General features: G+C 39.1%; 1 protein-coding gene across 3 annotated transcripts in view; it reads right to left on the reverse strand.

Annotated features, from left to right (window-relative positions):
• Positions 1-1,764: 1,764 nt before the first annotated feature.
• Positions 1,765-12,384, reverse strand: part of pld1b (phospholipase D1b) — a 60,599-nt gene continuing 49,979 nt past the window's right edge. For all 3 annotated transcript variants that reach the window (XM_041814129.1, XM_041814127.1, XM_041814128.1), the window contains exons 21-26: positions 11,394-11,507; positions 11,058-11,107; positions 9,253-9,387; positions 8,434-8,587; positions 7,895-8,012; positions 1,765-6,358 (exon numbers count right to left, since the gene is read on the reverse strand). In XM_041814129.1, coding sequence (XP_041670063.1) covers positions 6,134-6,358; positions 7,895-8,012; positions 8,434-8,587; positions 9,253-9,387; positions 11,058-11,107; positions 11,394-11,507 — 796 coding nt within the window. In that variant the 3' untranslated portion in view covers positions 1,765-6,133. The remainder of the gene's footprint in view (positions 6,359-7,894; positions 8,013-8,433; positions 8,588-9,252; positions 9,388-11,057; positions 11,108-11,393; positions 11,508-12,384) is intronic.

A 12,384-nucleotide genomic window follows, 5' to 3' on the forward strand; every position in this document is an offset into this window, starting at 1 on the left:
CAAAAGATTTTTCTAGGATAGGACCATTTATTTCCATACGGCAAAAAATGTTTCTCCTCTTTCATGTTTATGTTAGTTAATTTAGTTTCTTCATCTTATTTTTATTGAAACATATCTACATAAGAACATTTTTCCAGTGTTTTCTGAGTTATCAAATTTTTACTACTGAGTTAGTAACCTCAAAATAGAACCAGAGGATCTTGTGCATGTCTTCTAAGGAAGCAGCATGCTCTGATTGTTAAAAAAGGATCTGGCTGCAGACCTCTACAATGGGGTGACCTCATATGCTTATACTTTCTTCTATCACAAACAAAAACATTTTTAGTTCATACCTTTACATGTTTCGATGGAAAGCTTTCATCTTCATCAGAAGTGTCATCTGATGGTAGTGTGACGTGTCCTTATCAGCAGATCTTACCTCAACTGTGGGGCAGGAAGTGACATCCATTACCCAAGTAAAGTGGTGAGAATTACCCAAACCAGAACCAGAATGACGAACTGAATGACGTATATTTTCCACTTGGTAAGTTGCTCTTTTTCACAACAGCAGAATTTTATGACTAAAACTAAAAATTAACCGAGAGGGTAAATTCAAATTTAACACACCAAAAACTAAGGGAAACCAAAAGAGGGTTAGGGTTAGGCCCCAGATCCTAAAGGTTAGGGTTGGTGTAAAGGGGAGAGATATGAAATTAAAAATAACACACTGCAAACTAAAAAACCCAGAAAGGGTTAGGGTTAGACCCCAAACCATTAAGGATAGGGTTCGTTTAAGGAGGAGGGGTGTCAAATTAAAAATAACACAGCACAAACTAAGGAAAAAACAGATAAGGTTTAGTCACTTCTTGACCCACAGTTGAGGTTGCTCCATTGTAGAGGTCTGCAACAGAAGAGCTTCTAACAGCCCACCATAGAGGTCTACAGCCAGATGCCTCTCGATTGTTCAATTTAATCAGTTTTACTTCTGCAAGGGTTTGGGAGATATTCATGTAAGAAAGACAGTTTAAAGTTGAGCTTGATATGAGCAGCATCTGCAGCATCCTTCAGCCTCTGCTTGGATTTTTGGGTTCTGGCTGATGTGTGGGGAAAAAAAAATCTTAAATAGTAGAATTTGAATTTTTCATACAAATTAAATATGCCTCTGTACACTGACATAAAATTTGCTTCTTATACAGAGATGTTTCCTACTTCAGTCAATTTAAGTCTTATCTTTTTGCTTTTCATATCCTATAACATGTTTATCTGCACTTGTAAAGTGAATGTGGTTTGTTATAAGTGATTTGAGATGCTTTTGACTAAAAGTTAGACCATGTACTTGTAAATGGAGAGAAGAAAGTGATCCAGGACAGAGCCTTGAGGGACTCCACAGGATAGATTGGCTGTAGAAGAGGCCAAGTTGCTTATGCCCACTGCAAATGTTTTGTTTTGTAAGAAAGACAGGAAACAGTCCAAGGCAGCATTAGTAGTCCCATGCTATAGGTGATCAAGTAAAGTTGTATAAGTGAGCACTATGCCTTAAACTTTCAAATTCTGAAACTAGAGGTACAGAAACCAGTCTTAATTCTGCTATATGTTTAGATATTGAAATATAAAACTCCACTAGTAACAGAACACTTTTATCACTGTCACTTCTATCAAAGATACATTCTAGCCTAACTGCAAATATGCCAAATATCTGGCACCCACATTTGGTAAGAGTCCAGAAAACACTGAAAAAGGAAGAATGACAGACTGTATATAGATCGTTATAATGACTTATCAATACATCATTTATTCATTCCATCATTTCACAATTAAGCTTCACATGACATCATACTGAAGATCAATAAGAAGTAACCATGAGGAAACAACAGTCTGTGCAAATAGTGCATTTTCATACAGAGACACAGTGATTCAAGCCAGACAGAAAAAAGAAAAGGGCAGTGTTTCTTAACCTCTGCAGCCCAGGATGGAGGAAAATGAAGCAGATTCTTTTTTTTACTTTTAAGGCCCATTAACATCAGGTCAAATGCATATTTAATGTGTTTTTATAATCCTCTTCTTTCTGCAGCTATCAAACTATCAAAAACATCCATTTTCACATTTTTGGTTCAAACATTTGACGCACAAAAAGTTCCCTCAACCAGTAACATCCAAAATCCACTTTATCAGCTTAGTAACGTCCTCCTCAAAGGGCTGAATTCATCTTTTTGTTGTCCGTCTTGCTTTCTAATAAACGGACTTGTATTAGACACCAGAGTGTTTTATATAATTTCTAATACAACTTTACATGGTTCGTTTTTGGCATCGCTGCAAATTTTCCAGATTTTTCATGCCCTAAATTCATCTCAAAGATTAAAAACGTGGACTGGAGCTGGAGGTAGAAACACAGAGAGGTAGAGAAGAATAAAAAAAGAGCACATTTAAGGTCCCATCATCCATAAACATTAACCGTAAAGAAGTGTATCTTGCAGACACACAGCTTAGAGACAGGCACAGAGTTTAGCTTTGATAACGTTCATGGCTTTTAAAGGCAACCGCTCAGCTTGCAGGATTCATGCTTTTATCTGTAAATGATTCTAATGGCAAAGAGCTGCTGTCATGCTGCACCCATCGTCTCAAGGTCAAATATATTGCACAGAAAAACATCATGCACATCATTTTACAGACCAAAGAGGAAGACACTGACGAATAATGATGCTGTGTTTAAGAAATGTCGGAAAAACGGAAATCCAAGAGCAAACACAGGTTTACAGAATGCAAATTCCCAACATCAGGTTGATGCTACTATTCCTGACTCTTTGAATTGGCATGCATTTTCAATACCATGTATTATTGGGGAACTGCTGCAACAAATATCTGACTTTTTTGGCCACATGAGAAAAGCAGAGAGGCTGCAAACAAATTGACATACTATTGAGTTATTTATAGCAGCTTCTAATTTTGTATCATGCAACATTTACTGCTTTGGTTATTCTCAGTGTTGTTAAAATATGTTCTGCACTACTATTTTCACTAAAAAAGCTTTGAAAATCAAAGGTATGATAGAAGCCCTAAGCAGATGTGCATCCATACAATATATTACATATAAGTGATTCAGTTCCTGTTGTTTCCCAGAGATATAGACTTATTTTTCTGTCTAACAAAGCTGGTTTTCTCATGGTCACTGGATCATGTTCTAGCGACCAGGCTACAACATGCCCTGCTGCCGTTGCCTAAACTAAAGAGAAAAGTTGTATCTATTTCTGCGTTTGTTTTGTGCTTTTGTGACTATGTGGATACGAGATAAATTAAGTCAAGATGTTGAAAAAACTACTGGAAATTGATTGCAGAGTGAATAAAATAAAAAGATTCATGGCTACTGTGGAGTACACTTAACATGCATCTAAAACATTGTACAGGCAGAGATGGCAATTAGCTGGACAAAAATAGGAACATCCATGGGCAAGAGAGCAAGAACATTTTCCCTAGAGGTGGTGGAGAACAAAGATGGAACAAGAAATGTTTGAATATTTGGCTTACATCTGGGAAAAGGAGACAAAGAGGACTAAAAAGTGATGCTCTGTGAAATTAGTGAACTGCTCGCTTTCTTATTCAACACAATAATAGAGCCAATTAATTTAGTAGAGTCCCTCAAAAATCTATCCTGGGTCCCCTTCTTTTCTCCATTCGATCTTCAAGGTCTAGATATATTTTTCTCTATGATTTTTCTGACCTCCATGGGCACCCTGTTTGGCTGGGCCCCAGAAAAGTCTCCCCTTTGCCCCCCACCCCATGGGCAGCCTTGTCTAGAACTAATTTATTCAGTGGAGTTCCTCAGTGCTCTATCCTTAGGCCCCTTCTTTTCTTCATTTACATGCAAACCCTAAAAAAACCCTCAAATTTAGAGTTTAACTGTCTATTTTCAAGTTTGAAATATCAATACATGTATTTTTAGCCATATTTACCAAGTCTAGATGAATATCTTATTTAAAGTTATGAAAAAAGGCCTTAATTATTTGTAATAAGTCCAAAAAGGGGCCAATGTGGCCAGAAAGATTTAGTTGTTAGGCATCTCAAAACTTTTACAATTACGGGTCTTTTCCAGTGCAGATTCAATGGGGTGCCACGGTTGTTTGTGTCTAGTTAAACGGCTTCCAAGTGGCCAAAAATCTACTAATGAAGCCAGAATCTGACTGTATTTATAGAGTTAATTTCTCTTGTCGTGCAGCAGTGTTCAAGTTTTACAAGTAGTGAGTGTACTGAAAAACTGTCTTCGAATCCTCCTTCCCTGATTGATGAGCCTTGACAAGGTTGAAAAACAGTGAAAAAAAGGACGTGGGGCCTTTGTGAAACTGTGAAATGATTAAGATATTTCTGAATTCCCTTTCTGAATTCCCACCTTTTGACATTAAATAAAACACAGCATCATTATAAAGTTCACACATGAATCTGTGGGTGATGTAGTTCAAAACAGGAAAGCTGGCATTTTATTCAATGTAGATTCCTGGCAGTTTGATTGAGAGGCAAATATCAATCATTTTCTTCAAATTCCCACTGCTACTTGCCTTTTATGCTAACTTCCAAGTTTTCAAAAAGATTTCCCAGGATGTTGTTGGATAAGTACAGTAGAATAAAGCGCCATAAAAAAAGAGCTACAAGACCAGATCAGAGCATAAAACCAGGTCACTTGAGGCTGAATCCACAGTATGAGGAATGTAAATGAACGTATGCACTGGTTAACATCATCGTCTTTGGCACTTGTGATTTCATGGTTGACAAAAACATTAAAATGAAGAGTTCAGAGACATTTATCTTAAAAAATGGCCGACAGCTCCATCCAGCTCTTCACCCTCTTCCCTGCATCACCGTAGTCTTCATTAAAGCATCTTTAAGTGTCTTTCAAACTCCCGTCAGAAGAGTCAGAGCTGCGTTCACCAGCCTCAGACGTTGCATAGTGTTATGAAGAGAATGAAGGAGTGAGCAGTTTTCTTGTAAACATGAGGCCTGGGTTGTTCAGGCATGGTAGAGTTCAACACTCGTCTGCTGGTCCACTTCTGCGTTTTTGTAGCATTTTTGACTACTAACACACTAACATGTAAATATGTATCAGTCCGGCCCCTCGTCATGTCTGAAGCAGGATTCTTTGTGTTGTTTTAAAGCATGTATTGGTTCATTCAGGTGCATTCAGTGGCACTGCTGGTACAGATGCTCCTTCATGAACACACATGGAGCCATTATAGAAGTCAGTCCGGCTGCTAAAGGTGCAAATTGAGGTAGAAAACCCCAAAGTGAATGGTCTCTTGTCTAATACATCCAAGTTTTTACTCCCTGGGTTTAGTCTTACAGGCATAGTCCTCTCAGATCCTAAATACTGTCTTAGTGCTGCAATTTTTTCTTTGAATCTTGCAAAAATGTATTTCTATTTTTGTAGAAAGAGGACACATCCTCTTTAAACATTTGAGTATTGAGCCCTTTGTGCAGAAAAGTTAAATTTTGTCATATTCATTCATAAGACTGGCTGGAAACTAGATGATTTAGTTTTAAGCAGATTAGAGTCTTTTCACAACTGATTATTCATCCAAATCATCCAAAACTATGTGTGTCAATATGCTTATTTTACTGCTACTGATGAAGTCCAACCTTCCTGATCTGAAAGCAACAAGACAGTGCCACCTATTTTCCTTGATTGTGTCTGAACAGACTAACCACTGAAAAAAAACCTATGGGCATTGCCCTTACTGGTCATACAACAAAGAAAATGTGCGTATAATCTGATAAATTTTGTGATATCTACAGCCTACACCCTTTATCTACAGCTAGTGAAAAATAACAGTGACTTAAAGAGAATAAAATCCACTAAAGGTAGGGAATCCTTGCAGAAAAACGACTTTGAGAGACTGTATTCACATCAAAGCAATGGTTATACCTGCAAACATGTGACTTCAAGTCAAAGACAATATCCCTAGATCCTGTTGTTGGTACTTTTGGTCAATAGAAGACCTTAATTTGTAAAACTACAGCAGATTTCCCTCTAAGTTGTGTTTTTGAAAACATTTAGCAGCCGTTTTAAACCACTAAGACTTCTAACATGGCTCCATTGTGGACATACTGGATCTGTCACCTTCAGAATACTGTGCCTGAACACACGAATGCACAGGTGAGTCTGTCTCACTCAGGTCCAAACCTCCATGGGCACCATGGCCTCCTTGGAGCCAATGGGAGGAAGCAGATTCTGCTCACTCAGGAACTGAAGAGGAAACTGGACCAGGAATCCGCGGATCTTCTTCAGCTCCTCCTGAGCTTTGTTTGGGTCCTCCTTGTCCAGGCCCGGCTTGGTGAGGTATCCCTCCAGCTCGAAGATGTTACGGACATCGCTGGACGGCAAACAACGGAAAACCTGAGGAGGGAAGAAGACAGGGAAGCAGGGTATCAAGCTCTCAACTCTGAATAGTGCCAGATGACTTTGTTCTGTTCTGCTTCTAGAAAAAAAAGTTAATGCTTTTAAAAAAATGACACAAATAAGTAGAAAGTAAAGGCCAAGTTCCCTCTTAACTTTATGTATTATCATCTTAAAAAAGCAGATATTCAATGTTTGTGACTATAGCATTTTAGCTTGGACCAAGCCTTCTAAAACCCAATGTTTTATTTCTCTTCTACTAACCAGCCAATTGTAACCCAGTGAATTAATTTAAATGTATACAGATTGTGCCATCCTGCCTGCCTGCAGGAGTGACCTTGTGCCCGCCATAAGAAACTGGTTATTTTATTTTTTCCCCAAATTAATTTACTAATTTCCTTAAACTGTTTATTTTGTTTACAAACCGTTCATCCCACACCCCAAATCCGTAACTCATTATCCAATTCGAGCTCGTCCCATAACACATAAATATCCGGTGCACAAGATCACTTCCTCTTTGGCCATCTCCTCACCTGGCGGTCACACAGGCAGCATGGCTGGTTGGCAGCAGAAATTACGCACTATCTTCACTAAACGGTCGATTCTAACATTATAGAGACTCAGCGGTCAGGTTTTTTTTGTTACCCCTTCCTTTCCCTGGATTGGATCCATCGAAAGACTGGCGAGCTACCCAAGAAACTCTGAACCCCCCACACCTCCCCCCCTTTCCCAAAGACGACTACCACGGTTAGGGTAGGAACAAGGACTCTGGAACATAATGAACTGAACCGATTTAAAGTCGATTTAAAGAAAGAGCAGAACTTTAATTTTTTGGTATTTTTTTTTAAAAGGCCTCCCTTCGTTATTATTGATTGATTGTTTGAAGTTGTTTGTGTTTATTATTTGGAAAAAATATTATTTATCAATACACTTGCTTAAACTTAACTTCTGTCTTTGTTGTATTATTCACACACCCTGGGCTTCCTTTGAGACGAACCTAAGTTTTCTGAATTATCTAATTTTCCACTATTTATTATTTCAGTTTTTTCCAATTAATATAACTTTCTTTAAACTAAGTTAACATATTCAAAATGTTACACAATGATTTTATTTTACAGATATTTTCTTATTAAAGAGCTGTGACAGCAGATAATACACTTATTTTTATGCTAGAAGAGCTGAAATTGAAAGAACTAATCTTGCTGAATGCTTCTGATTCTTGAATAAAAGCATGAGTCAGACGTTTTCTGAAGTCAGTGTATTTAACATCCCTGACGATGCAAATGACTCACTGAGATTCCTCTTCTGAGTGGGAGTTCCTGAGCTTTTCTTCATTGTGTTCTGTCTGCTTTTGTGTTTGTAAGTCTGTGTTTTATTTATGCTGCTGACAGCCATGGTTAAGTCTCCCTTTAAAGGCAGATTTTTAATCTCAGAGAGACTCTGCTGTTAAATAATGGAATAACTTATACAAGGAAAAAAAGAGAGTTAAAATGAAGCTGTTAAAAAAGGCAGCAGGTTAAAGATCATCTGATGTACCTTCTGGTAAATGGTGGCGTTGCGAGCGCAGGTGGCCATCCACACCTCCTTGTAGAAATGATCGCTGATTGGATCAGTGACGTCAATGGAGGTATCAGTGTGAGCGCCGAGAATTGTCCTGAAGACAGCACGAAGTGAAGAAGAGACATGATGGCTCTGTTAGCTTTTGAATTGCATTTTGGTCATTTAGATAACAAGGGACTGCACTTTGCATCCATAGACTGCATTAACAACCCGTCTTCAGTGATGACCTTATCAGAGCTCACTGCACTCACTGGAAAGTTGAAGCATGCTGCTTGACTAAACCAGGAAGCATCTTCTGAGCAGAGCATTCTCTGCCAGGTAAAACTGTTGATCCATTTTGCAATAAAAGATTAAATGTATGACAATAGTAGTCCTGACTGAACATCTTTAATTCTGCGTGCAAATGAAATACTGCATTAAGTTGACTGTTTTAGGCTGATATTTCAATAGTTAGTCTATGCCGCTGTAACTGTTAAATGTCTGTACAGTAAGAAAAAAACGTTGTCTGTGTTTACTTGAAGCACTCGAGGCGGAGCTGCAGGGCATATTTCCCTGCCTGGTAGACCTGACCGTCCATCACTGATGGCACCGTCTCTGAGTCCTCCACTATCACCGCCACCTCGCTGTCCCTCTTTCCCAGCATGCTCCTGTCGTTGATGTTCGCAGACCCTGCAATGATATAACAGAGCAGGACAATTCAGAGTGGAGAGTCTGCCAGCAGATGGCACTGTAGAGCCTGTTTTTAAAACTCTAGTCTTCATTTTATCACCTACATCTGCAAGTACATGGTGGCTGTTTGTTTACTAAATGAATGAAAAACCCTATTTAAATGTCACACTTTGACATAATAACATCTGCATCATCTCAGCTGAAGGCAAACCTGTGAAACAAACATGCATAGAACTACTGCATCAAATATTTTCTTAAAAATGGGACAAAAGTGGGCTGAATTATCTGATCCTTGAGAGACAAAAGTGGATATCCAAAGTTAGATCACTTCAGTGCAGATTAAACATTTTGGCAAAAAAGGGCCTGTACTTTACTTGCCTGTAACATACTAATTATCTCCTTGCATATGTGAAAACTTAACACTTAAATCTCCTTCCATCCCCTGGTTTTACATGTTGAAAATGTCTCACATCATGCCATTTTTCCTCTTCATCCTACTGATATTGAAGGATAAACCACTCTCTCTGCATCTCTGGTTTAAGGCTCCTCTATTATACATGTTCACTTCAATGTCAGGGGAATATTTCATTACATCTGTCATCTTTTAATCATGTAATGGAGAAATTTAAGCTTCTGAATCAGTATTGAGCTCTAAGATGTTTTACCGATGATGACGGTGTTATCGTCTGCGATCAGCATCTTGCTGTGGACGTAGATGAGCTCGGTGACCAGCTTCCCCTCCAGATCAGCGTGAGTCCTCAGACCAGCAATGGAGATGTAGTTCATCCACTGGTCTCCCACTAAAAACACAAAGAGTCAGAGCCAAAACTTACTATAAGAGGGTGTTCAATGGCTTATTTGTTAATTTCTGTCATATATAAGGAGAGACATGTACCAGGGGAGATGCTCAACATCCAATCTTTTTAAACTGAGAATGAATGTGAAAATCTTTTCCTTCTAAATAGCTACAGACTTCGCTTAAAGAAACACTTGGCATTAATGTAAAGTACATATGATTTGAAATGTAATGAGTAAACAAGAGCAGCAGACCAACAGTGTGATTACAGGCTTGATTTTTCCAAAAATAGACCAGAAAACAGATCCAGTATCATTTTCTTCTTTTGACTTCTCACTCCAGCATCTGTTTTCTGTCATACATGTGTGGTTTTAAGGTTTGCATAAATGTGCATTTAGGGACAAATATGGGGCTCAGTTTGGAACAGCAGAGCTTTAATGACAGACTGAATGCAATGCCTTCAGAGGAGACGGGGATCTGACCACTGATCATGATATTAGAGGGCGAATTGCTTAACCTTCTGATGCCCCTAAATTAAACATATGGGGCTTTAAACTTTTATAAATATGGGTAACTGAAAAAAATACTTTCATCTAAGTCTAGTTTTTTTTTTTTTTTTTCATTTTTATGTGCTTATGGGTTTGAATAATGATAAAATTATTCAGGACTGTGATACATTCTTCAAATCGGAAAATTATCTTAAGTCAAAGTGAAATAAGGAAAAGTAACATGACTATTTTCGGATTATTCTGCATATTTTACACAGTCTAACCCCATCCAGCCCAACCAAAATTTAACCAATCCAGTCTGGCCCTATCAAACTTAACCAACTCCAACTTAGCCCAACCTTCCCCAATATAACAGAACCTTACCCAAACCAAACCCAACTCTGTCCAACCATATCCAACCCAACAGAGCTCATAACAGAACCCAAATACAACCTAACATAATCTAATCTAATCTCAACCAATCCAAACTAAACTTTCCCAGCCTAACCGAACATAACCTAACCCAGCCTGAATTGACCAAACTCAACCGAATCCAACCTACCCCAGTCCAACCAAACGCAATATAACCCAACCAAATCTTACTCACCAAAACTCAACCTACCCTTCTTAAACTCAACCATTTTTTCTAACTTAACCCAACCCAAGCCAAATAAAACCAACCTAACTCAGTCAAACCAACTTAAATGAGCCCAACCCAATACTAAAAAGGCAATAATAGCATGACATCATCGGAAGGGATCTCTACAGAGACAGACTTGAAGAGGAAGTGGTTGGGTTTTTTCAAACAGCTCAAAAATAATCTGTAAAGCTATCTCTTGAATACCATCAAACTTTATTGACAAAAAGTATTTCTACTCTCCTAATCATTGGTCTCTACCTGGATCAGCTGGGCTTGTTATGGGAGATCTAAACGTTAAGTTCTGATTCAACAAGTATTTGTGTAACAAACGATAACTCATTAACACATAACAGATAAGGCAAAACAAAAAACTTCCGGTTACTTTGGGTCAAATAAATGATTTCTTGGTTCTGGTGACTTTAAAACTTGAATTTCAGGGAACTGCTGTTTATAAAACCAGTGCAACCATTTTTTTACCCCGCCTACTCAAGCAAACAGTCATACAGGGTAAACTTGAGGTTGATCCGGTGATTAACTCTGACTTACTCTCTCTCTTGAGCTGTGAGATGATGGAGTGATCTCCTCTGTTCATCGTCCTGCAGGTGAACAGAGATACACACAGGTGAATGAGCAGCACCGCCACATTCCTCACAATACAGCGCTGTGTTTGCACAGGGAGGGCCGGGTGTTTGCACAAGAATGCAGGCTAGACAATGAATGTCAGCGTCGAAAGGAATGACACATACACACAACGGTTTACAGCTGTGTGGTAGAAGAGTTCAGCTGTGATAGTAATCTATCAGTGGCTCCTTCCAGGATTCAACCCTGGTCAAACAAACTCCAACATCTCAGTTTTCTCATCACATGTTTTCAGACACTCACCTGTAGTTGAAGTGCATGACGGCCTGGATGGCGCTGCCCCCTCCAGTGTTGATGTCTCCTTCGAAGCCAGGCAGCAGAGGCGTCACCACGTATACTCGGTACTTTTTACCCTCCCTGAAATCATTAAAAACAGGCACAAAAACTTCATTATACGGCTTTTGATGATGCTAACAGAAGCTTGGGATGGGGGAAACGCCCGGAGAGGTGTTCATAATAAAAAATCATTAGCCCAGACAGTACTTGTTATGACCTGCTCCACAACGTAAAACCACAGTCACTTATTAAAGAAAAAAACAGCATTTAATTACACTTTCATGGATTTTAACAAACCATAACTATCATTCTGGTAACACCTGCAGGTTTATATAATACCTGAAAAGTATGTATAATCTCATCATGTTCTGAAGGAAAAATGGCAAAAAGCACCAAGCTTTACAGCACCTTATAAAAACAACTCCAAGACCCCTATTTTCCTGCCGAAAACCTATGTATATGGGATTAAGATTGTGTTATTGATCAGTTAGGGTCCTGATATTGCCATCTGAGTACAGGGTATTCAGATCCTACATATGTGTCACAGGGCTGACCGTGCACCAAAGGCGCTGTTGCCTAAGGCAAGAGGGTCAGTGGTTCAAACCCCGGTCGAGCAGGGCCTTTCTGGGTTCTCTTCCTGCATGTTCTTCAGCTACACCTGCTTCTGGCCACGGACCAAAGACATGTTTATTAAAAGTCGCTGGGATCTGCTACTGTCCCCCACAACCCCGAACAGCATGACAAATAATAGATACTTGGGGCTGAAGCATCACTGAACAAGTCCGTGTACCCCGGTGCATGTTGGGTGTTAGCAACCCAGGCAGTGTGCTATAGCACAGCAGAGAGGCTATGTAGAGCCTCCCATGACTGTCATTAAATCAAAAATAATTAGCACTTTGCATATGAGGTACTGCTGGCTGTCAACACTAGGTGGCAGCGTGACAAAGGAAGATGCTTT

The sequence above is a fragment of the Cheilinus undulatus genome, linkage group 19 (assembly GCF_018320785.1).
Source record: "Cheilinus undulatus linkage group 19, ASM1832078v1, whole genome shotgun sequence".
Lineage (NCBI taxonomy): Eukaryota > Metazoa > Chordata > Actinopteri > Labriformes > Labridae > Cheilinus > Cheilinus undulatus.